This window comes from Hylobates moloch, unplaced genomic scaffold (assembly GCF_009828535.3).
Source record: "Hylobates moloch isolate HMO894 unplaced genomic scaffold, HMol_V3 SCAFFOLD_3, whole genome shotgun sequence".
Taxonomy (NCBI): Eukaryota; Metazoa; Chordata; class Mammalia; order Primates; family Hylobatidae; genus Hylobates; species Hylobates moloch.
Genome location: NW_026652278.1, coordinates 44,217,392 through 44,243,549, shown reverse-complemented (window position 1 = coordinate 44,243,549; position 26,158 = coordinate 44,217,392). Strand labels below are relative to the sequence as shown.

The 26,158-nt window shown below is 39.6% G+C and overlaps 1 protein-coding gene and 1 long non-coding RNA gene across 2 annotated transcripts in view; one reads left to right on the top strand and one right to left on the bottom strand.

Moving 5' to 3' along the window:
• SLC16A12 (solute carrier family 16 member 12) overlaps positions 1–26,158 on the bottom strand; it is a 105,053-nt gene that overhangs the window by 22,005 nt on the left and 56,890 nt on the right. Inside the window, exon 3 of the mRNA XM_032137183.2 lies at positions 9,666–9,911. Within this exon, the coding sequence (XP_031993074.1) occupies positions 9,666–9,865 (200 nt within the window). The 5' untranslated portion in view covers positions 9,866–9,911. The remainder of the gene's footprint in view (positions 1–9,665; positions 9,912–26,158) is intronic.
• LOC116457755 (uncharacterized) lies at positions 3,275–15,409 on the top strand. Its single transcript, XR_004245100.1, has 3 exons — positions 3,275–3,533; positions 9,802–9,979; positions 15,288–15,409. It is a non-coding gene; the product is annotated as an uncharacterized LOC116457755 (long non-coding RNA).

Here is a 26,158-nt window from a genome sequence, read left to right as displayed (position 1 = left end):
ATACAGTAAGGATCAACACTTGTAGAAGGAAAGGGAAGGATGCAGGATTATGCAGAGGTCGAACTGCAATGCAGGCCTAACAAATTCTCAGTCAATCCCAAATGAAATGGTTCAGCCCTAATGCGCATCCTCAATCAGCCATTGGCGGTGGGTGCCCCCTCTACGCCCAAGGGTCTGCTCTTGGGAGAGGCAGCTTTCTGCAGGTGAGGGGGACCTAAGAACTGACAGCTGCAGGCTCTGCTGACTGTACACCCTGCAGCTAAGGCCAAATGAGTGGCACATCTCTGTGTTCACCACAGTCCCATTCTTGCATGCCACACTGAATGCTATATGTAATTCTCTGTCAAAGGGTATAAACAGTGGTCCTTCTCTATCCAGTGATTTAAGAAACCAGATATGCTGCAGCAGATCTGATGCTAGATTAATAATTATATTGGAACTTGGAGTATTAAACAGTCACACCCAATGACAGAGAGAATGGTAACATGAACTGCCTGGCATTGATTAACTGCAACAGTCAAACTAGCTTTAATTCAGTGCAAACAATAACAAAAACCTTATGATGTTTCTTAACATTCTAAAAATTGCTAGTCTAATACTAAAAAGTTTATTATTTTCTCCTAACCACTAGGACTTCAATTTAAGTGAATAATGATTTCTTGGATTTACCCTCATTATAAACTGCAGACAAGTACCACATAATGACATTTTGATCAACAATAGACTACATATACAATGGTGACTTCGTAAGATTATAATATCATATTTTTACTGTACCTTTTCTATGTTTATATACACAAGCACTTACCATTGTGTTACAATTGCCTACAGTATTCAGTATCATACAGTAACATGCTGTACAGGTTTGTAGCTTAGGAGTAATAGGTTATACGATATAGCCTAGGTGTGCAGTATGCGCTACTTTCTAGGCTTGTGTGAGTGCACTCTGTGATGTTCACACAACAATGAAATTGCTTAATGATATATTTCTCAGAACACATCCCCGTCATTAAGCAACACATGACTGTAGTCTAGTTATCCTTACCCCAGGGCTTCTCAGTGGAAGCACTATTGACATTTGGGGCCAGATAATTATTTGTTGTAGGGGGCTTTCTTGCACATTGTAGGATGTTTAGCAGCATCCCTGGCTTCTACACAAAATGTCTCCAAACATTGCTAAGTGTACCCTGGAGACCAAAATCACTCTGCCTGAGAACGACTGATCTACTCAATTGCCAAGTTCTACTTATTCTCTTTCTCTTTCTTTTTTTTTTTTTTTTTTTTTACTTTTATTGCCTGCCTCCCTCCCTCCCTTCCTTCGTTTGTCTCAGCTCTGTTGCCCAGGCTGGAGTGCAGTGTGTGTGGAGTGGTGTGATCACTGCAGCCTTGACCTCCTGGGCTCAAGCGATTCGCCTACCCCCTACCTCAGACTCTCCAATAGCTGAAACCACAGGAGTGCGCCACCATGCCCAGCTAGAGACAAGGTCTTCCTATGTTACCCAGGCTGGTCTCTAACTCTTGGGCACAAGTAATCCTCTCGTCTCAGCCTCCCAAAGTGCTGGGATTATAGGCATAAGTCACTATCTCATACATATCCTTCAAATTCCTCAACATATTCATATCTCTATCCCCCTTACTATTCATCATTCACACCAGCACCTTTCTCTGATACTGCAGCCAAAACCCTCCTAATCTTCCTGAATTCACACCAGGCTACCTTCAGTACATTCTACACTCAATGTTCTAGAATACAAATCAGATCCTAATGCTTCATACTTTTTAACCTGACTTAGGAGATTGCATGAGCTAGCGCTTCTTAGTGTGCCTCTTTTCTGTGCACCTGTCGGGTTCTTCACTTCAGCAATACTGAACTTCTGTCTGCCTCTTTCAACACATCACCCATGCTTCTTTTTTTTTTTTTTATATCTTTGAGCCTTAACTTTTTTTTTCATTTCTAGCATGCTCTCCCAACCTCCCACATTCTTTAGTCTCAAGCTAACCTTCCTCCAGGAAGGTTTCCCTGACCACTCAAGTCTCTCTTGATTCCACTCTTATGTGTTTCAACTACATGCTGGACATTTATCACACTGTGTGGCAATTCCCTTTGCATTTGTTTATATTCTTCACTAGACTGTTACCCTGTGAGAGCAAAGACCATGTCTGTCTTATCTCACACTGAATCCCAAATATCTAGTATAGTACCTGTCATATACTTGGTGTTCATAAAACACTTTTCAAGGGAAGCAAGCCAAAGGAAAGGAGGAAGGATTAAAGTTGGTAGAGGAAGTGACTAGAAGACAAGGAAGTGAAAATGATTGAGTAGCAACTTCAAGAACTGTGAATGAGAAAGGGAAGAAGGAGGAAGACTGGATGGTAGCTATATAGGAACATGTGGCTAGGTGAGGTAAAGTAGGGATGTGAAGAAAATGAGTGTTACAAGCTGAGAAAACAAATCCACAAGAGGGAGATGCAGAAGCTGGGGATGTAAGAGGATCACATGATGTCTAAGAGAAAAGAGCCCCCAGATGATGATATTTTCAAATTATAAATAATAATATCTTTTTTTCACTAAACTGTTTTGGGGAACTTAGTAGTGTAACCATGTCTGTCCCTTGTCACTTTTTTTAAAAGTTACTTTGATTTCTGCTTGCTGGTTTTCTTAGATGACTTAATCAGTCACATGAATCAAACTTTAGATATACAGAAATCAAAATTAATATCTGAAATTCTCATCTAAACATGTAAGCAGGCTTAAGAAAGGCAAATTTTCTAATAACCACATACAGGCTTCTGAATGATTGTGACTTTCATGAAATATGGGAAGAATATTGTATCACTTATCTGTTCTCAAAGGGGAAAAGCACTACAGAACTTTTTGAGTAGTAGTTTCTTGATGTATGCCTCTGAACACAGGCATGATCTTAAATAAATGAAATTTTATTGGGAGCATGTGTGCATCTCACTCCAGAAATTATTTTTATTATTTTGGTTGTTCTTTGAAATATTTTACAGTGAAGCAGGGTCCTGATCCCTGGTTCTCACCCTAGGTAACTGAGGTTTTTGATAAAGCTTCTTAATCCCTCAGGGCCTCAGTCTCTTCATCTCTAAATTAAGCATTTTGGTAAACATGACTGCATCAGTCAGAATGGGCTGGATTATGCTGCAGTAGCAAACAACTCCTAACAACTTTCAGGGTTCATAGGCTCTGTTCATAAGAATGTGGAAATAAAGTATCACCAAGTGTCATCTGTTACGAAATGACATTCTCAAAAATACCTTCTCTCAGAGGCCAGTAGGATTGCTGTCTCAATCTTGCCACTTTGCTGTAAAATTTTGCTCTGTCTCCTATACAGTGAGTGCTGACAACATCTGGCATACCAGAATTGATCTACTGGGGCATTGTAGCCTAGTGGCTAAAAGTCCTGCCACTTACTAACCATGGGACCTTGGACATGTTCTTCAACTGCTGTGTGTTATGAGGATTAAATGATTTAATCCATAAAAAATGCTTGAAGAATGCCAACATGCACAATGTAAGTGCTCAGCTAAAGTTGGCAATTATTATAAGAATTCAACTATTGTTAAGAGAGTTCAAAAGAGCTCTACAATCCCATAGGATTCTAGACATATATTGCAGCTAAGTTAATTTGGACCCAGTAGACTTAGAGAAAAATAGGTCTCAGACCTGGAGGGGGACAGGGTTTTGGACATTTAAATCAAACATTGCTTTTTAAGTATCAACCCAATTCAAGTGGCCAATTTATGAACAGAATAGCCTGCAATTACACATGAAGTGTGATTCTTTTTTTTCTCATTTTTAAAAATTTTATTTTATTTTACTTTAAGTTCTGGGTTACTTGTGCAGTATGTGCAGGTTTGTTACATAGATAAATGTGTGCCATGGTGGTTTGCTGCAACTATCAACCCATCACCTAAGTATTAAGCCCAGCATGCATTAGCTATTTTTCCTGATGCTCTCCCTCTTCCCACTCCCCCACCCCAACAGGCCCCAGTGTGTGTTGTTCCCCTCCCTGTGTCCATGTGTTCTCATTGTTCAGCTTCCACTTATGATTGAGAACATGGAGTGTTTGGTTTTCTGTTCCTGTGTTAGCTTCCTAAGGATAATCGCTTCCAGCTCCATTCATGTCCCTGCAAAGGACATGATCTTATTCCTTTTTATGGCTGCATAGTATATACATAGTGGTATATGTGTACCACATTTTCTTTATCCAGTCTATCACTGATGGGCATTTGGGTTGATTCCATGTCTTTGCTATTGTGAATAGGGCAGCACTGAACATACGTGTGCATAAAGCTTTATATTATAATAGAATGATTTATATTCCTTTGGGTATATACCCCGTAATGGGATTGCTGGGTCAAATGGTATTTCTGTGCAAAAATTGACAAATAGGATCTAATTAAACTAAAGAGCTTCTGCACAGCAAAAGAAACTATCATCAGAGTGAACAGACAACCTACAGAATGGGAGAAAATTTTTGCAACCTATCCATCTGACAAAGGTCTAATATCCAGAATCTACAAGGAACTTAAACAAACTTACAAGAAAAAAACAAAAAACCCCATTAAAATGTGGGCAAAGGACATGAACAGATGCTTCTGAAAAGAAGACATTTATGCGGCCAACAAACATAAAAAAAGCTCAACATCACTGATCATTAGAAAAATGCTAATCAAAACCACAATGAGATACCATCTCACACCAGTCAGAATGGTGATTATTAAAAAGTCAAGAAACAACAGATGCTGGCAGGGCTGCAGAGAGATAGCAACACTTTTAAACTATTCACAGGAATATAGATTAGTTCAACCATTGTAGAAGACAGTGCAGTGATTCCTCAAAGACCTAGAACCAGAAATACCATGAAGTGTGATTCTTTTTTTTAATCTTTATTGAATATTTTTATGTACAACCAGTTACTACATATTTTTTGTAGGCAGAGAACACATGTACTTAATTTTACACAGAACATTGAATTAGCCAGAATTTTCTGAACTAAGCGTCCTTTATTCCATCCTGCTTTAGCTACTATTTCTTTTTGGAACAAAGTTCTCTCCCCCTATGACTTTTTCAAAAATATTCAGACTGTAATGTTATTGTAATTTGTTTAGTGGAAACTGAGAGCAGCAGTATAAACATATTTACCCCAAGTCTGATTGTGATTGTGGTGTCCTGAGTTATCCTAAAGATGGAGAAGGGCCTGGAAAACTCTGTATAACATCCACTGTGTCCCTGAGGATCAATAATGAAAGATGTTAGCATATGTGGATGACCTGGGTTCCGCCTGGGAGGTTTGTCTATTTATTTGTAGATAGGAGCATACCATAGACGTTCTTTTTCAGACAGAGGGATTAGCAAATTTTTTCTTCTTTAAAGAACCAGCATCCATTTGCTGTTGATAAAGATAAAATTGTTTATAGTGCTGCCAAATCTAAGCAGCTGTTACGTAGGGAACTCCTCCAGTATCATCGCCAATTGAATCCAATATGCATTAGCCCATATACCTCTGGCCAAACGAGGCAGGGGTTTTCAGTCACACATGTTAGACTGGTCAAGTGATAACACAAAATTGGGCATCTATGAGTTTCATTCTCTTCATGGTTCTTCCACAGACAGAAGTATGAGAATTTGACCTTTGGGTCTATCTACCTGTCTGAAAAATAACAGTATTAGGCACTTTGGAGCTATCTACTTACTTCTTTTTTGGTGTACAGAGGACTTAAGAGTTAAGTTCCCTTAGTTATCCAATTGAAAGATTTGGCATAAGCGCACCAACTATAATTACGGAAATGACTCAAGTGACAGGCATTCTACCACCGGAAGGTATTTCTGGAGTGAACTGATTTTGCCTTTCGATTCTTCATCATCAAATTCATACTTGGATACAGCTTAATATTAAGCAGATAGAATAAATTGCCTTTACTGTTCACATACTGAAGAGCTTTACTTAATTAGGATTTGGTTGGGAACAAGGTGATAAAGAGGTATTATTAGTGATTACTCCTGACACTTTTAAACAATTTTTAAGTTCTTAAAATACATCCAATCATGAATTTCAAAGAATAGAAAGAATCATGAGGTGATGGTAAATCAGGATGGATTATCCCCTTCCTATAAATTGCAATGTGGGGCGAGTTAACAAACCACTTTAGGCTCTTGAGTTAACTTTTGATCTTACTGGAAAAAAATTGTGCAAGTAAGATGTGTTTCACTTTTTCCTATTTGTCTGTGGTATGTCGGAGGAGGGGCAAGCCTAGGAAGTTTACACTAAAGTAAAACACTGTGGAAAGTAAGGAGAAAAGTAGTTGAAGAGCACTCAGGAATACCTGTTCCTCTGCAATTTTTCCTATGGAAGAATTTTGCACTAAGATATACATTTTATGAGAAGAAAAGATAATTAATTCCTTGGTTCCTAGGTTCCTTAGTCTGAAGTGTGATTCTTAAGAGGGCCTCTGTAAGAGTAATTTGGAGACATTTATTCCCTTGGTACTATGACTTCACATCGCTGATATGACAGCTCGCTGGATATTAAGAAGTTGCCCATGTTAAGACAATGACTCTCATAACCAAGGCAGTTATTTTTTTTAAAAAACCCATGTCTTGTAATACACAATTGTTCTGAAGGATAAGCTGCCGAGTTTGCATGTTTGTGTGTGTATGTGTATGCTTGTGTGTGTGTAGTATATATGCAGGGGCAGGTAGAAGTGTGGTATATGCATGAGAATAGTTTAGGAAGCTATTTAGTTATATATTGGAAAGAGCATAGTGGTTTCTGTGTTTTTGTGTGTGTGTGTTTGTGTGTGTGTGTGTGTGTGTGTGTTTCAAGAGTCAATGGATTATGAATGTATGTAAAGTGACAAACAAACAAAAAACTAGAATTCTAGTCCAGCTCTGTCCTACTAGACAAAAAGAAATGTAGGCCGGGCATGGTGGCTCTCCCCTGTAATCTCAGCACTTTGGGAGGCCGAGGCGGCAGATCACCTGATGTCAGGAGTTTGAGACCATCCTGGCCAACATGGTGAAACCCCATCTCTACTAATAATACAAAAAATTAGCTGGGTGTGGTGGCACGCACCTGTAATCCCAGCTACTCAGGAGGCTGAGACAGGAGAATCACTTGAACCCAGGAGGCGGAGGTTGCAGTGAGCCGAGATCATGCCACTGCACTCCAGCCCAGGCAATAAGAGTGAAACTCTGCCTCAAAATAAAATAAAATAAATGTAGACAAGTCAATCTTTCTGAGCATCAGTGTCCTAATCTATTAAATAGAGGGTGAATAAATCACAAGGCTCACATGAGACAATGTGATTGGGAGACTTATCTTAGTATCTCGTCTAAAAGCACTATGGGCAGCTCCACAGAAGTGCAACTTCATCATGAAGACTCAACTACCCCTAAGATTCCAGCATGATCCCTCCTTCTAAAGCATTGTGCCCACTTCCAGAACTCCCTCATCATGGGAATGATGGAAACTTCCATAGGAAGGACCAAGGATAGGGATTCCTTTTAACTCCACAACTTCCTCAAACCCAGAACACAAGACTCATAATATAGATGAGTCTTACAGACTCATATTATAGACTCATAATCTAGACTTCTTAATGTCCAGGGAGCTGTCATATGAGTGATGAGAAGTCACAATGCCAAAGGGATAATTGTCTCCCAATTCCTCTTACAGAGGTCTTCTTAAGAATCATACTTTGGCAGGGCGCAGTGGCTCACGTCTGTAATCTCAACACTTTGGGAGGCTGAGGCGTGTGGATCACCTGAGGTCAAGAGTTCAAGACCAGCTTGACCAACGTGGTGAAACCCCGTCTCTACTAAAAATACAAAAATTAGCCAGGCGTAATTTTTGTATCCCAGTACAAAATTTTGTATCCCTGTAATCCTAGCTACTCCAGAGGTTGAGGCAGGAGAATCGCTTGAATCTGGGAGGCAGAGGTTACAGTGAGTGGAGATCACGCCATTGCACTCCAGCCTGGGCAACAGAGGGAGACACTGTCTCAAAAAAAAAAAAAAAAAAAAAAAATCACACTTCATAGTATTTCTGGTTCTAGGTCAGGGAGGAATCACCACACTGTCTTCCACAATGGTTGGACTAATTTATATTCCCACCAACAGTGTAAAACCACTCAGCATCAATTATATTATTTTGAACAAATCTGTAGTTTATTATGACACACAATCAACCAACCCTTACTGTAGCAAAGATGAATATCTTATTCTATCCTGCATTGTATCTTTGTTATGGGAGGGACATTGATGCCTGTATTGATGATGCCATCAAATTAATTAGTCCAAATTACTTTCTTGTAAGGGTCTGCTGCCAGAGGAGAGAAATAAAGATTTCTATTTGAATGAAAACACCTGTAGAGGAAAGAGCTAACATATGTAGATTTCAAATGCATATTTACTCCAAATACAAATGAGATGGATAAGTCCTAATGTACATGCATCTAACTTAGGCATATTCACACTGACTTTGGAGAAAAGTAAGAGGGAGAAGAGAGCAGGCAAGAATGAGAGAATCCCTGTATCTATATATGTGCTCTCCTTCAACCTAGAAGTCATCACCACAGCAGCCAAAATGCAAAATAAAGCAAAATCATTTAAATGCTAGGTTTTAAGCTTCCAGGGGCTTAATGAGCCCTAGGGAGCCAAGGAATTTTCCAGGATTATTTTGGCCTTGCAAGTTTTATCCTTTCTGGGATGAATATAGACCCTAACCTTGTGTAAGATTAACTCTGTGTGATACATTCACACATCCAGTGTAAACTTTACAATCATATTCTTGTCACCTGGTACCCCTTTTCCTCATCCCTAGACTTAAAGCCACATCACACCATTATGATTATGATCTCTTGCCATCAGTTTGCCCATAGTATTTTTCTTGATTTATGAATTATAGATCACACATCCTATTAGCTTTGTAAAACTTTAAGGAATAAGATCTACCTTAATTTAGATTTATCATTAAGATGACAGAGTTTAAAACTCTGGAGAAACACACTTGTAGAAATGATCTTACCCTCCCCTGGAGCTATGCCAGCTTAAGCTAACTTACCTTCTCAGGTGTGCATTTACCAATCCTTTAAGATCCCCAGAAAAGTGATTTCATTATGAAAATACTGTAGGACATTTCCCATGCTATTTCATATGTGATTAGGTTTAAGTATTTCATATTACTGAAGAGTGGAAGATGAAGAGTGAAAAGAAATAGATGTTACATCCTTCCACATATTCTGGAGCTGCTTATGAAAATGAATGGCTGGAACAGTCACAGCATTGGCCTACAAATGTCCTAAGACTCCAGGTTTAAATATCAGATATGATAGAAAAGACCACTATCTGGGACTCATAAGTGTCAGAGAATCACATACTTTGCAAAGGAAACGATACCTGAGCAGTCAACCGAAATACACACACACCACATGAGAAGACCACTATCTGGGACTCGTAAGTGTGAGAGAATCACATACTTTGCAAAGGAAATGATACCTGAAGAGTCAACGGAAATACACACACACACAACATGCACACACACATATCTTCACAATGATGGGTTCAGAAACAGAATGAAGCATATTTAAAAGAAAAGACAGGCCAGGTCATTTTAATAAGTCAAGAAGAAAATCCTACCTACCTTGTGACTGCCCGGGTGCAGATGGTAACAAGGAAACAGCCAGCCACAATCATCCAGCCCCAGCCTCCATCTGGAGGGGAGGTAGACCGAGCTCTATTTACTTTTGCCATGGTTTTTCTTTTTTCTTCTTTTCCAGGTTGCTCCAATAGCCAAGTTATGATCTTGGAAGAGTTTGCTGTCCAGTGACTTCCTGTTGGCATTCAAGGTTGGCATAGAACGCTACCTGGCACATGGGTTACTCGCCATCTAAAACCAAAAATCAGGACATATTTATATCTTATTGCTATGTCCAAAGGTTGATTTTTCTTCACTTGGTAAAACATGATTATTACTTTCCTATTAAATATGAGTATTTGTAACTATGAATACTAGACTGAGGCAGACTATTTGTTGTCCTTGGTACATCTTTCTTTTTTAAAAATATAATAGAACCCCTCAAATTGTAGTCAAATGCATGTCTACTCTATTTGATACCATTTTTCCCTAGCCTCTCTTGAAGGTAGTTGTGGCAAGAAAGTGTAGTCTCCATGAAAGGGATGTGAGCAGAAGTCATGCGTGCCACTTCTGGTTCATCACCTCAAAGGCAAAGGTACTTTTCGAGGACTTCCAGCACCCTCTTCCAACAGACTGGAAGATGGATGTGGATATGAAACCACTTCAACCACACAGACCAGGACATCAGTCTAGGGGCTGGCAGAGCTACGAGACAGAAGAAGCCTGGGTCCCCAGATGACTCTGGGGAGACCTGCCCTCCTACTCTGGACTCTGCACATCTCTACACTGTTACACAAAAGATAAATAAGCTTCCATTTTATTTGTGTCTCTGTATTTTGGAGTCTCTCTGTTACAACAGCTTATAACATAGCCTAATTATTATACGGAATGAGTCTGACAGCAACTTCTTGGCATTTTTTAAAACGCTATAATTTTTTAAGTGTGTAATTGAAGTAAGAATAGAATGACAAATAAATGAGACAAAGTAGAGAGCCCAGAAGCTAGTATATAATATTTAATACAATCCAAATAAGGTAAAAAAAGATCAGTGAAGAAAAAAGTATTATTCACCACATTCTGTTCAACTCTCCATTTAGCTGTTGACCTTCCAGATAAATCAATAAACGTAAAAAAATAAAGAAGTAGTTAAAAACCTAAGTGAAAATATAGGCAAATATTTATCTGTTCTCTAGATAGGAAAACTCCCTGAGATGTAAAGTAATAAAACAAACCAAGATAAAAAAATTTTGTTAATTTGTCTAAATTAAAATTTAACATTTCTGTATTAAAACGTGATTAATAAACAAAACCAAAAGGTAAGCCACAGGCTTGGGGAAAAAACACTAGCAATACATACTTCAAAGAAGTAATATCTGCATTCACTCATTCATTCAACTGTAAATATTTATTGAATCCCTAACATGTGTCAGGCACCATTTTAGGGCACTAAGGATTCAGTAGTGGTCACAATATACAAAGCTCCTTGTGGTGGGCAGGCTCTAAGGTACCCCTATGGTCCTGACTCTGATTGTTCATATCTTTATGTAATCCCTTCCCTTGAGCGTGGGAGGGACCTGTGACTTGCTTCTACCCAACAGAATATGGCACCTGTGATGGACCCTGACTCTTGTAATTATGTCATGTTATATATGACTCAGGCCTGCTAGCCACTCTCACTCTCCCACTGTCCTTGAAGAAGCAAACTGCCACGCTGCACACCTAGGAGAAAGCCATTTGGCAGGGAACCACGGGCAGCCTGTAGATGCTGAGGGCAGCCTCCAACAGACAGCAAGAAACATGAAGATCTCAGGGTCTTTTGTTTTTTGCTTTTTCGCAAACATCCCAAGTGAGCCTGGAAGCAGATTTTCCCCTAAATTGAGCCTCCAGTTGAGGACAGTCTCACTGACACCCTGACTGCAGCTTTGTGATACCCTTAGCCAAGGACCCAGCTAAGCTATTTCTGGATTCTGGCCCCACAGAAACTGTGAGATAAGGTGCTTCTTAAGGCATTCCATGGCTTGTCAAACAGGCTTCTTAATTACAGTCAGGGACGAATTTTTTGAGAGGAAAAATAAGAGTTTCAACATCTACTTTTGCTATAGAACTGAGCAAATTACCCAGTTGCTTTTATAATTTTATTGTGAAATACTGGATGAAATACTAACATTAATTAAATGAAATGTCATTTCAACTATGACAATGTGTGGATTATTTGATGAACAAAGACTATGTACCACCTGGTAAATTATGGGCAAAACAAATTGTCTAATAAAAAACATTTACTTTAAGACCACGACTTTCTCAAGAAAATGGCTCACAACAGAAATTTGTAAGTGTGCATCTTTGAAGCCACTGGAACAAATTGGTGGCTTGTGACTTCAGAGAGTGCATACAGAGCAGGGGTAGTGAGGCCAAGGCAACAAGAATGACTCCCACATACATCACTTAGGTTTGCTCCTTTTGAAGCCTTCATGCTGTTAACCGTCCTGTGACTTTGGGGAGACTGACAAAGGCGATTATGTGGACAATTGAAATTATAAATCTATCAAAAGTATTGGGAGACCAATACTGGCATAAATACTAAACCTATTGATAAGGAAAAAAATAAAAGTTATTACTGGAAATGATAATATTGCTAAACACTGGCCTGGGGATTGAGTAATAGCCAAAATACTAGTGTTGGGGCTAAGTGAAAATAACAGTGATATAAAGCTGCTATTTACAAAGCACTCGCCATAGGCCAAGCTGCTAGCAAGCATCACTACAGACAGTATCTCATTTAATCCTTACAAGATTAAAGATATCTTTAGATAATGAAGCAGCAGAAATGGGCTATGAACCTTGGTCTGATTGCAAGGCCAGCCTTCCTAACCAATGCCCTGCACTGCTTCTACTACATTTCCTCATTCCTTGGTATAAATTCATAAACATTTTTGTCTAGTTATACACATAATTCTTGCTGATTACACACCAGTACAATGATGTGAATTGCAGCCTGACGTAGCTATAAATGCAGTTATTTAAATGGTACCATTGGTATTTCCCTGAAACATTCTTGTAGGTCACTGACTTGACCAGCTGTGAAATTTCAGAGCAAAACCAACCCTCTGAAGGTGTCTTTAACACTCTGGAGCTTCAGAATAAGTTTTTCCAAAATATAACTTTGTGTCATGAATAAGTAGCTTTAACAGTCATCTACTTTCTTCCCCAAAATGAAACGCTCAAGGAAAAGCTCTTATTTTAAAAGATCTACCATATCTGTATTTTTGCTTTCACACACAGCCTGCTGGAGAAGACAGAGCTGGTAGCCCATCCCTTCCTCTATTCCATCATAACCCTGGCTTTGTTAGGATTCAACTCTATCTGCTCTCTCCAGTGGCCATCTGGGCCCAGTCCCTTGGTTTAGGGGATGGGTTTGGATTGGTCTCCTGTTCCCATGTCAGTGAGTGATAAGGCACAGAACAGGAAGTATCTAGCCAATGAGCTATGGAGAGAAGTCCTCTGGGAAACGTTTCCCTGTTCTTAAGAAAAGAAATGAGGAAGAAACAAGCCCCTCTTCTTCCTGTAGATTCTGGATGTGATACCTGGATCTATAGCAGCCACCTCTTAACCATGAAGGAAGCTAGTTTGAGGACAAAGTTAATGAGCCAAGACCCAGATGGAAGATCTGGGTTCTGACTCTGCATCTTAAGAGTTATATATGAATTCAAGCAAATTACTTTATGTCTCTGAGCCTCAGTTTACTGATCCATAAAATGGAGGTAATAATTTTACTTTCATAAAATGTTGTATATGTCAAAGTGAGAAAAAACATGAGGAATATCTGGCACAAAAATGTAGATATTATTTGCCATGTGATTTAACCTCTTTTCATTTGTTCATCACTCATTAATTCAATAGATATTTATTGAGTGTCCAATATGCACTAGAAACTATTCTAGGAGCTGGGCTATGAGCATTGCAGAAAAGAGACAATAGTCCTGCTTTCATGAGGCTCACATCCTAGTGGGACAGGCACAGTTCATGAACTGTTGAACAATAACTTCTAAGCCTCAGCTTCCTTGTTTGTACAAAAAATTACCTTCTGCCTACTTCACAGAATCATAGTTATAGTCAAGTGAGAGCACCCACAAACTGGCAGCAATGAGCAAATCAAGCTTCAGGACACTTTTATTACGCCTACAGTGTTTTGTAAATGTTTACATTAGTTGGCACTTGTAAATATCAGATACTATCCAAATTTCCAAATTCTTCTGAAAAATTGCAAGCTCTAAAATGATGCTGGACTGCATTCCCTTGTGGCAGCCATGAGATGGAGCCAAACAGCAGTATCCCCTTTCAGACAAGTCCTGCACTTCAGCTTTACCCTATCCCTGACACCCTGTCCTGCACACATTTATGTGCAGTTCCTGTGTGCTTCACCTGCCAGGCCCCTGGGGCAGTAAGATTTTCAACTTCCGCCCATACTGTACTAACATAAATCAAAGCTTTTTAAACAGCCATGTGAGTCATGTTTATGGTATGTTTTATGCCTGGCACCCTCTCTTTCTCTCAATTCCAATAGAACCAGCATTCAAGAGTCTACCTACACCTGTGACAAACACACACAATGGAATAACTCACCAATTGGACACAATTAACTGCCAAGTGTTATGATGTGATACAATCAATTGTACCAGTAAAAAAAGGCACAACTTAGAAACTCCTGCCTTGGTATAGTCCTAGCTTCTTCTTAGGCTTTTCCGTTTAAATAACCCCCAAGATTAAGTTGTTTTCCAGTGTAAGACTATAAATCCACCTACCCATAAACATCCGGTATAAGGACCATCCTTAGTTAGTGGCGCCTATGCTATGAAAGAATACTGCAACAGCCAGAGCTGTGCAACAGCCCTTTTAAAAAGCAACATAATGTGATGGATCATGAATTAGAAAGGTATCCACATTCTTTCAATAGCAATTCTATTTCTGGGAGGTTATCCTAAGAAAACAATGTAAGAGAAGCCACTATGGGCAAAAAATAATAGCTGCATTAACAATAATACATAAAACAGAAACAACCTAAATGTTTAACAACTAGGAAATATTTGGAGAATTATGACATGTTCAACAAATAGAAGAGTATGCAATTCATTACAATTATAAACAGGAAGATAATATTGTTATATGGAAAACTATTATGATGCAATATTAAAGCCAAAAAAAGACCCTCATATACTTTGTGAGGGAAGCTATGTAAAGCTTATGTAAAAATTGTACGCTTGTAATTGTCACAAAGAGTAGGAAGAATATGTAAAAAGGAATATAATTGAGCTGGTATGATTAAGTTATTATTCATTTCCAAAACTGTGTTAAATATCATTTTACATATAATTTTCTCAAATAGAGATTTCAGGTCTGTTCCTTCGGTGAGCACAAAAGTCTCTTTTGTATGGTTTTTCAAGGACTAAAAATAACTATCATTTATTGATATGGCACATTGAAAATGAGGTGATTATTCAGTAGAGGACACACTGTAGGCAACAAGCCCCTGGCAAAATAAAATGTTCTGTTTCTTTACAAAAATATTAAGCATCATTAATTTTTACTTTGCTGCTGCTAAACTCACGATTCCCTTTACATTTGTTCTAGGTGAGCATCCTCTGGCATTTCCACATGTAATAAGTTAAGAACTGATTTGAGAAGATATCCCAAAAATGCAATTGCATAAATCCAAATAAAAAATTTAAATAATCATCCCAAGATGGCTGTGGTGATAGCACGATGAACGAAGGTCTGATGTAAGTCAGAGTCAACCTGGGTAAAACCACAGGACAAGGAACATCTTCATGGGACACCAGGGTGGGGAGAAAGAGCCTCTCTGCAAGCATTTGTATGCAATACTATTAGTAACAATGTCTCCTGAATAAGCGCACTCGATCCTCACCATCCTCAGAGATAAACGCTACCTTTCTCTCTTCCTCAATGGTGAAACTGAAGCTCAGAGAAGTGAAAGGACTCCCCTGACAACACTGCATGTGAGTGTAAATGGAGGCAAGTAGCTTTGGCTGACTTTGGATGATGCACTTGTCCATCTGCTCTGAGATTTCAAAATTGCTATTGGCGTTTCTGTCAACAAGATGTCCAAGCAATGCTAACGCTTAAGCACCATTCATGTGAGTGACCACGACAAAAGGAAGGGGGGAGAAGCTGACAAGGTTATCACAAGGGTATACGGCTGTTCACAAAACAACGCATGTGAGTTTCTTTCAAAACAGGTCATTTAATAGATTTATACATATTCAGAAGAAATGTGCAGGTTAGACATGGCAAACCTTGTTTCCTGGAGACTTTGAAGCAGTCTGCAATTCTCCCACAACATTAACCTGAGCATTCTTGTAAATAATTAATCCACCTGACAATAGACAAATATAATGGGCAGGTCTTTTATTAAGTTAATAGTATTGCAGCTGGGCACAGTGGCTCACATCTATAATCCCAGCACTTTGGGAGGCCAAGGTGGGAGGATCACTTGAGGTCAGGAGTTTGAGACCAGCCTGGCCAACATGGCGAAACCCCATTTCTATAAAAAAAATACAAAAATTAGCTGAGTGTAGTGGTGCACACCGTAATCCCAGCTACTTGGGGGGCTGAGGCATGAGAATCACTTGAACCCAGAAGACAGAGGTTGCAGTGAGCTGAGATCACGCCACTGCACCCCAGCCTAAAACTATAAGCAATGGAAGCATTTACTATCTTGCAACTCTTCATTTTACTAATCAGCCTCCAATTCATATTATTTCGACATCAACAACTGAAGAATTCTACTCATCAAATGGAACAGTATTCTGCATCCCATTCTAGCTTCAGAAAAATTTTCTGAGATGAAAGAATTACTACATGATGATGTTCTTCTAAGATTACTGTTTACAGTGTAAGTTGGGATATATTCTCAATTTCACTTTACCCTCTTCACTTTAAAAAAAATCATTTGCAAAAAATTCTTGCTAACATTCAGTAACCTTGCAGTAAAGCAGTCCATTTGTGGGGCAACTCTTTTATGTTGCCCACAGTAAAGTTTTCTGAAGATATTTCTTTCATCACTAGAAAACCTACAAATTTCTTATAGTCAGTAAGCAACTGGAACAAAGGGAAGAGTATTCCTAGAATACTCTTGTTGTTTTGGAAGGCCCCCAACACTGGCTTTCCCTTGTTCTTTCCTTCCTTGACTCCTTCTATTTCTTTCACCTTTAGCTGTATTCTTATCTTATAAATTTGTCTGTAGCCACAAAAGAGATAGAGTATGACGGAAAAATACCAAGGATGGGCATTTGGGCTGTGTCCCAGTGACCCTGTGTGAATCACTTCCTTTCTGCTGCTATTTCCTCATTAATAAAATCAGGATGTTGAATTACTGATATCTGTCTTCTAAACTAGATGACTACTAACTACATCTTCCCTAATATGCAAGTTAACTGGTACAGGCAAGCACTCTCAGTAAACTCTAATTAACTTTACTCTTTGTTTACTTAATAACTCTTTCAAGGTAGAGACAATTCCTCTTTGTTATTGCTTAAGAATCATCAAATTTGCCAGTCTCCTTTTTTTAGGCATTTCTAAAATATTCCTATACTACAGGTAATATTTTTTTAAAAATCTTCTGATGTATTGCCCCTTTCTGGTAAGCCAGGTTCCTTTAAATGTTCCCTTATGTCATTAAGACTAAGTCAAGAAGCCTATTGCTGTAGGGAATGAGACATAAGCTCCATCCAGAATAAATGCATCCCCAGGCAAGGAACCCATGAGATTGTTATAGGGGACATTCCCACCACAGAAAGGGAAAGTAGAAGCCTACCCTGAGAGGAAAGGGAAACAGATTTTAAAGGAAGGGTGATGAGCTGCCCAGGTTTCTTAGGGACTATGTTTCCCACTCCCTAAGTCTTGACCAAGGACAGGTGTGTGGTATGGTGAAGAGATAGTTTCCCTTTAACCTAGGTAGCTGAGGGGGAAGTGCCAATAAGGAGGCCTGTGCTATGTGTCCCATGTATAACTGTGGGAAGACACAACTTCACTGGTCCCCTCTGTCTAAGCAGAGAGAAACAGAGTGCCCACTGACTGTCCTTCACCTCCTAGGTGGCACAGAAGCGATGGGGGGATTCTCCCATGTTCTCAATGGAGACATGGAAGATAGGTGAGATGAGAACCAGGGCCATGGCAAAGGGAAGAGGGATTCCATGGCACATGTGCTGAGCCAAATGGAAATCATAGTTGACCCTTAAGAACTACAGCAAGAAAGGTGGGGAATTCCTCCAGGCCCTGGCCATATGGAGAATACAAACCATAAGTTCCCAGCAGCAAAGTACACAATGAGGACAGAAGCCATCACCTAGAGAGCACCAAGATGAGTTTCACTTTCTATCCACATTCAGGAGGCCAGCAGGATGCCCAGTAACAAATACTAGGAAAACCTCTGCATGTGCCAATGAGAACTTAGAAAACAACCAGAGGGCCTGCATGCTACCCACCTCCCCCACCACTACCACAAGGACACATGAGCTCTCCCCTAGACCAGACACACTCATGAAGAAGGAGGAATAAACACAAGAGAGGAGAGAAACAACCCTAATAATCAGAGTAACCTCAGATTTGGCTGAATAATATCCAAAGAAAGCTGATCTTAGATGGAAAATACTAAATTTGCAAAGACTGTTAAACATTTTTAAATTGAGGTATAACTTACATACAATAAAACATGCCCATTTTAAACCTACATTTCAGAGTTTTGACAAATGTATCACTCATGTAATCACAACCACCACAATCAAGACAAAGAACATTTTTATCATCCCCAAACATCCCCTCAGGCTCCCTTGCAGTCAATCTTCACCAACCCTGGCACCAGAATACCACTGATTTGCTTTCTGTCAATATAGATTAGTTGTCAATATAGATTTCTTTCTGTCAAGATAGAATTCTGTCAAGAATTTCATAAAAATAGAATCAAACAATATGGATTATTTTGCTTCTGGCCTCTTTCACTCAAGATAATGTTTTGAAATCATTCAGTTTGTTGTGTGTATCTGCAGTTGATTCTTTTTATTGTTGAATATTAGTATGTGTTATGGATATACTACAATGAGTTTATTCATTCGTTTGTTGATAATTGTTACAGTTGTTTCCAGTTTTACATTATGAATAAAACTTCTATGAACATGAGTGTACAAGTCTTTTTGTGGACATATGTTTTCATTCTCTTGAGTAAACCCCTAGGAAAGTAATTGCACAATCATAACATTTTAACTTTAGAAGAAGGTGCCAAACTTCTTTTTAAAGGTGGTCATGTGATATTTCCAGTACTAAATTAGAGTTCCAATTGCTTCACAACTTCGGCAATACTTGGTATTGATGGTGTGATTAATTTCAGTCATTCTAGTGATATCAAATGGTATCTCATTGTAGTTTTAATTTGTACTTCCCCAATGACTAATTATATTAACCAGTCTTCATATAATTATTAACTATTCATATATCTTTTTTGTGAGGTGTCTATTCAAGTATTATGCCCATTTTTTACAAGGTGGTCTTTTATTATCGGGATACAGGAATACTTTATATATTCTAGATACAAGCTATTTGTGGATATATGTGTTAGAAATATTTTCTCCCACTCTGTGGCTTACCTATTCATTTATTAATGGTGTATTCTGAAGAGCAGAAGCCATTAATTTTGATGAATTGAAATTTATCATTTTTTCTTTTGTAGTTGATTGCATTTCTCTATATTAGTGAATAATTAGAAATTAAAAAGTTTTAAATACCACTTTACAGTAGCTTCAAAAATATGAAATGCCAAGAAATAGATTCAACATAACATGTGCATTATTTTTACATTAAAACTACAAAACAGCACTAAGAAAAATTTACAAAGTCCTAAAAAAGAGAGAAAGAGAGATATCCTGTTCATAGATTGGAAGACTTGGAAGATATCATATCTACTCAAGTTAGTTGATAGTTTCAGTGAAATCCCAAACAAAATTCCAGCAGCATTATTTCTTTCTTTTTTCTTTTTTTTTGAGATGGAGTCTTGCTCTGTCACCCAGGCTGGAGTGCAGTGCGGCGATCTCGGCTCAGTGTAACCTCTACCTCCCCTAGGTTCAAGCAATTCTCCTGCCTCAGCCTCTCGAGTAGCTGGGAATACAGGTGCCTACAACCATGCCTGGCTAATTTTTATATTTTTAGTAGAGATGGGATTTCACCATGTTGGCCAGGCTGGTCTCGAACTCCTAACCTCAAGGGATCTACCTGCCTCGGCCGCCCAGAGTGCTAGGATTACAGGTGTGAGCCACCGTGTCTGGCCGGTATTTTTTCTTTTAAATTTTTTTCTTTTTTATTATTTTCTTGAGACAGAGTTTCACTCTGTCACCTGGGCCAGAGTGCAGTGGCGCTATCATGGCTCACTGCAGGTTTGACCTCCTGGGCTCAAGTGATTCTCCCACCTCAGCCTCCCAAACAGCTGGGACTACAGGCACATACCACCACACCTAACCAATTTTTGTATTTTTTTGTAGAGATGAGGTTTCACTATGTTTCTCAGGCTGGTCTCAAACTTTTGGGCTCAAGCGATTCTCCTGCCTTGGCCTCCCAAAGTGCTGGGATTACAGGCATAAGGCACTACACCTGGCCTCAGCAGTCTTTTTTTTTTTTTTTTTTTTTAATAGAAACTGACAAGCTGATTCTAAAATTTATATGGAACTGCAAATGACCTAGAAAAGCCAAAATATTTTTAAAAGAAAGAACAAAGGTTGAAGACTTACACTAACTGATTTCAAGACTTGTTCTAAAAGCAGACTAATCAAAACAGTGTGATATTGGCACATTATATTAGTGGAACAGAATAGAGAGTTCAGATACAGACCTACACATTTATTTGTATGGGGAAAAATGAATCTTGACTCTTACTGTCACTCCATATACCAAACCTATAGATAGAAGATGTAAACGTAAAAGAAAACTATACAACTTATGGAAGAAAACAGAGGGGAAAAAATCTTTATAACTTGGGAATAAGCAAAGGTTTTTTAGAGAGGACAAAGGCAGCAAAATAAACTCCCCACTCTTGCCTTCATTTAAAATGGAGACTTATGGAGAAGTTGAAATTTATTATAGCAACAAGTTGTAATTTTTTTCATATCCATATTGTTTTACGATTAAGTTTCAACCCTACCGCAACTCACTAGAGAAGATTTCTAAATGAACTCTACTATTACCTCTGCAGTGGGGAGGTACTCTTTTAGGGTACCTTTGTAACCCTTAATGTGTCCCATTTGAAGCTCTTTGATCTACACACTCACTCCTGTCTCTGTAGAGAAGCAGGAGGGAAACACACAGATAATGTTTCTCATCATGGAAACTCAGTGTCCTCAGCCATAATTTGTTTGCCTGAGGATTGGCTGGCCCTTGAAGTCCTCAGCAGAAGCCACGTTCAGCCCATAAATATGACCATCTCCTTAGCCAAACATCAGCCTCACTCCTAGCCCATCACTACCACACCCACCTATCCTATAATACTATAAATTTCTTTCAACTCACTGAAAAACTCAGGCTTTATATCTTTTCACATGCTATTCCTTTTACCTTCAAATTCCTTTCTTCCATACTTCCCCACCTGACTTACCTATCACTCCTGATTCCACTGCTTCTATGCCTTAAAACAGGCATCTCCCTCTTCCAGGTTTTTGGAGATCTCTGTGCACGCCTTTCCTGGCATTTATCAAATACATTCTTGTTATCTATTTACCTGTCTCTCTGTCTCCCACTAGACTGTTTAACTCCCAGAGCAAGTCACCTTTGTATCTTCCCCCAATTTCCCTCACCTTACCCAAACCCAAACAAAATACATGCGTGCACACACACGCACCCAAACACACTGCCTGGTTCAGAATAAGAGCTTACTCAATGCCTAATAAATGAATGAAATAAGTTCTGCCTTCACCAGGGAGAACCCCCTCAAGTCATAAGAAATAAAAGCGTAAATAACGGTCACTAGTTTTTAAATGGCCATTCAGCTGAAAGAAACATGGAAAGCACTTCGTCTTCATCAGAGAGGTCTAATCTTCACAAAGCAAGAAAATCAACCATTATAACTAGAAAACGAAGAGTATTTAACACAACCAGCTTCTCTCTAAACAGCGCACACCAGAGTGTGGCATTCATGTCACGGAGGTACCAGCCAGCACTCAGAGCTCAAGTGTCTGACCCTTGGAACACAGAATAAGCCACAAAGTAATAACAGTAACAATGATCATTACTATTTAGGGGCACTGAATCCACCAGGCTCTGAATTCACTGCTATATATACGTTATTCCATGTTACCTTCATCTTGACCCTGTGAGGTAGGTATTATAATCTCCATTTTACAGACAAAGTAAGGAATGCTCTATCCAAGATTCTACCTCAGGTCTGATTTCAAAGCTTGTCCTCTTATTCACCGCAAACCATTGCCTCTCCCTGGCCTTTAAGCTGCATCTTGGTAGAAGCCATAACTGTCATGTTGAATGTTGTGTCCCCGGCAACTAAACACTGCCTGACATGTGTTTGCTAAATGTTTTTGCTAAATGTAAGCCTCTTGTGGATATTCAGAAAACGATAGATTGGCTCCCTATCACTTCGCATTTTATTACTCCCTCTTAACAAGAATTAAATGTCTGCCTCTACCCCACCCCAGTTAACATCCTGGCCTATGGCTAGGAAACAGAGAGGAAACCATGTGTATTAAAGGGCAATTTTCCAAGTATGAGAGAATTCCAACATTTTTTTTCTGCACAGCCTTTACAGCAGTGTAGCAAAGGGTTCCAGCTGGTAGCCTTACAGACTTCTATCCTAGGGGCAAACTCGAGTTCCAAAGGGACTGAACGTGGGAGGGAAGTTAAGAAACCCCTCTCTCTCTGCTTAGGCTTGCACAGTCTCTGGCCCAAGCACCCAATTGTTTTTATCCACTTAGAGCCTCTGGATCCTGGAGATGCCTTCAACTGGAAATTGATTTATTTATTTTTATTGTTCATTGACATTACACATATGCCATGAGACAATACATATATAATGTTCTAGGTGAAGAGAGACTAAGACTGCTTTTTTTGATGTGCTTATTTTTCCTTTCTGCTTCTCTCTGCTTAGTCCTCAAACAGATCCTGGTAACGGGAGTAAATAATTACTGACTTCAACCAGAAATTTTTGGATGTTTGTCAGAGACCTTTGGGCACTAAATTGAAACACTGACCTTTGCTAAAGAAACTGCCAAAGCCTCTACATTGTGTGTGATGCTTTGAGGACAGGAACACTTTACATAAGACTTAGAATAAACAGCAGAGTGATTTATATGGTATTTGGTCTACAGAAATGAAGAAAAAGGTACAACTCGTGATTCACATACGAGGCAGACAGTAGAAAGCAAAATTCTTTCCCACCCTTTCAGCTCCTAATCCACAGAGCCACTGATTCTAGGCAACATCAGAAAAATGCTTACTTCTGAGTTGTTGAACGTGCAATTCATAACCAGGAGCTTGCCCCCAACTATATTTTCTGCAGTAATAGGGTTCTGGTATAAAGTTGGGTGTAGCGTCTGGCATAAAGTCAGTGCGCAATACTTGTGTAGTTCCATGAATAAATTTTTGTGTCTAACTCAGTGCCTTGTAGAACTCTTTTATTCTAATTTTGTACTCTTACAGAGTATGGCATTATTAAGTCAGATTATATCGGAGGTATCTTGGCTGTAAAGGAGAACCTGGGAGTTTGAGATGCATTTCACAGAGTCTTTTTGTTCGTCATCAGAGAGTCTATTATTGAGAACTCTCCATACCACAATATTTCCTTCACTCTGTAATCACTGCCATCCGCCATGCTGTTGAAATGGGAGGGGCAATGAGTCCATTATTTCAGTCAGCTAGAAATTAACCCCTCATGTCATGGAGTACTATGGAGAACTGGTGCTTATAAGAGTGCAGGCAGAAGAGCATATTTCTGCACTCAGAGTGTGAGATCCCTAAGAGCAGGGACCCTGGAGGCTCCCACTCCCCACTGTATCTCCAGTGCCTAGGATCATGCCTGGGAGAGAACAGGGACTCAATAAGCAGTTAGTGAACAAACTTCCCAGTTCTCTAGTTCAGGATAATTTCTCAAATTACATGGGGAAATGGTACACGGAGCTTGAGGAATGGGAACAAGAAACCCTTTCTTTGATCTTTTTATCCACCATAACCAGCCTTCCCAGCACTGGGGTCATAGAACCCTAACTGAATACATCTCACTGGGCACACAGGGGCATGCTTAGGCCCTGACCCCAGACCAGGCCAAAGGTGGAAACAGAAATTCCCTGGCAGGTTTGCCCCTTCTTTCTGCTTTTGCAGAGTGGGCCGCAGGAGGGCTCACCTACAGGGCCTGGCACTCGGCCCACAGTCTGCCCCACGTCACACCAGCCATCAAATTCCACAGGCCTGTAGAGATGTTTATTTTTGTGTTCTGTAGACTCTGCTCACTGCTTGAGCCACAGCAGGTCACACAAAGGACAAGGTGTTGCCAAGGGTGAGAATGTGGTGTACTCTTTCTTTGTAAGACTGGGGACTTGAATTTCTGCTGTGAAATGAGTTAGAAATGATTTTACAAAAAATCCTTCCAAGATATGGATGGTCATTTTTGTTCCTATCCTGATAGAAATAGTTATTGTTGAACCAGTTCATTCCACCTCCCTCTAGTTTGGAACCGACGAAAGTTTGATGAACTTTTAACAAAGTCCTTGGAAGTAATTCCCAGATTCTTTGCATGTGAGTACAGTCTGTACATTTAAAAAGATGTCCAGTCTGGGCGCAGTGGCTCACGCCTGTAATCCCAGCACTTTGGGAGGCCAAGGCAGGCGGATCACTTGAGATCAAGAGTTCAAGACCAGCCTGACCAACATGGAGGAACCCCATCTCTATTAAAAATACAAAATTAGCTGGGCATGGTGGTGCATGCCTGTAATCCCAGCTGCTCGGGAGGCTGAGGCAGGAGAATCACTTGAACCCAGGAGGAGGAGGTTGCGGTGAGCCGAGATTGTGCCACTGCACTCGAGCCTGGGCAACAAGAACAAAACTCCGTCTCAAAAAAAAAAAGAAAAAAAAAAAAAAGATGTCCTTAGCCAAACACAGCAATAGTTATATTCTTAATATAAGCCATAAGCCATTTGTTGGATAAAAACCTGTATAAAGACAATAGGCAAAATAAATTTGATGAATTTTCAAATAAATTTTCTTATGAATCACTAAGGCACTTACACATTTGAAGAATCGTGTAACTGTGTAAGATATTCTGTCCACCAACAATATTACATGTACACATGGATTTACAGTCCCTGTACTAAATCTATTGTTCCCTCCCAGTTCTGAGACCAGCCCCTGCCCCGCCCCTGCCCCCAACCCGATGAAGTCCCTGTTTATTAAGAGTAGGACTTGTGCCTTGGAGAACATGAGTTCTTTCTGGTTTACTGGGTATATTATTTAAGGAACTGGGAAGGGAAGACTTCAATAAGGACATTGTTTATAAAGGTATAAGCAGTGTTAATAATATCTAACAACACTATATCATGATAGTGTTGGAGAATAACAGTCACATCAAGTAGAACTTAACAAAGGAAGTAGAGTGCCTTGGGCCTAGTAACAGTGGGAAACTATTACCGCCTCTAGACTTAAGGGGGCAGAGGGAGAGAGCAGTTGCTAGAATCTTGGAGAGTTGATGTAGAAAGTCCCTGTTGAAGGGAAGCAGTCAGTCCACAGGATCTGACAGTGAAAGAGCCAAGGAGGTAAACACATCAGCCACACCTCCTCCTGCATTCCAAGTCTCAGAGGTAATTGAACCCAATGGGAGCCCAACTGATGCAGTCCATAAATGTTTTCAGCCTCCCAGGTCAGAGAACAGGGTGGAAGTGGGATGAACAGTGAACCTGCAGGGGGAAACAGAAACTGTGTTGCATACCAGCGTGACCGGTAAGCTTGCCTTGCAGCATTCTAGGGCTATGGTAAAAAGGTGAGGTCAAGTCCTGAGGTCAAGTCCTGAGCTCACGCTGGGCTTTGCCTTTAAACTAGATCAAGTTGCTGATTTTACCAACTCAAATCTTTTAGTATATTTCAAAGATGAAACTCATCTGTGAAACCAACTTCCTCTTTCACAGCTCAGACTTAAGCACTCCCTTAGTTTCAGCCACCTATCACCTTTATTTAAATGGACAACTATAAAATCTGCATCTCTGCTTCCGATCTTTCTCCCAAGTTACAGACTCAAATTTCCAATAGTCTGCAGGGTACCTCAAACTCTCATGTCCAAAAACACTGGCTATTCACTCCTGGAAACACTGTTTTCTTAATGCTCTCATCGTTTCCAACTAGAAATGCTAAAAGCTTTGAGTCATTTTGACTCCACCCCAACTCTCATTACAAGTGAATCCAACTCTTATCACTTATTTTTTGTAATCCCTCTCACATCTGCCCTCCCATCT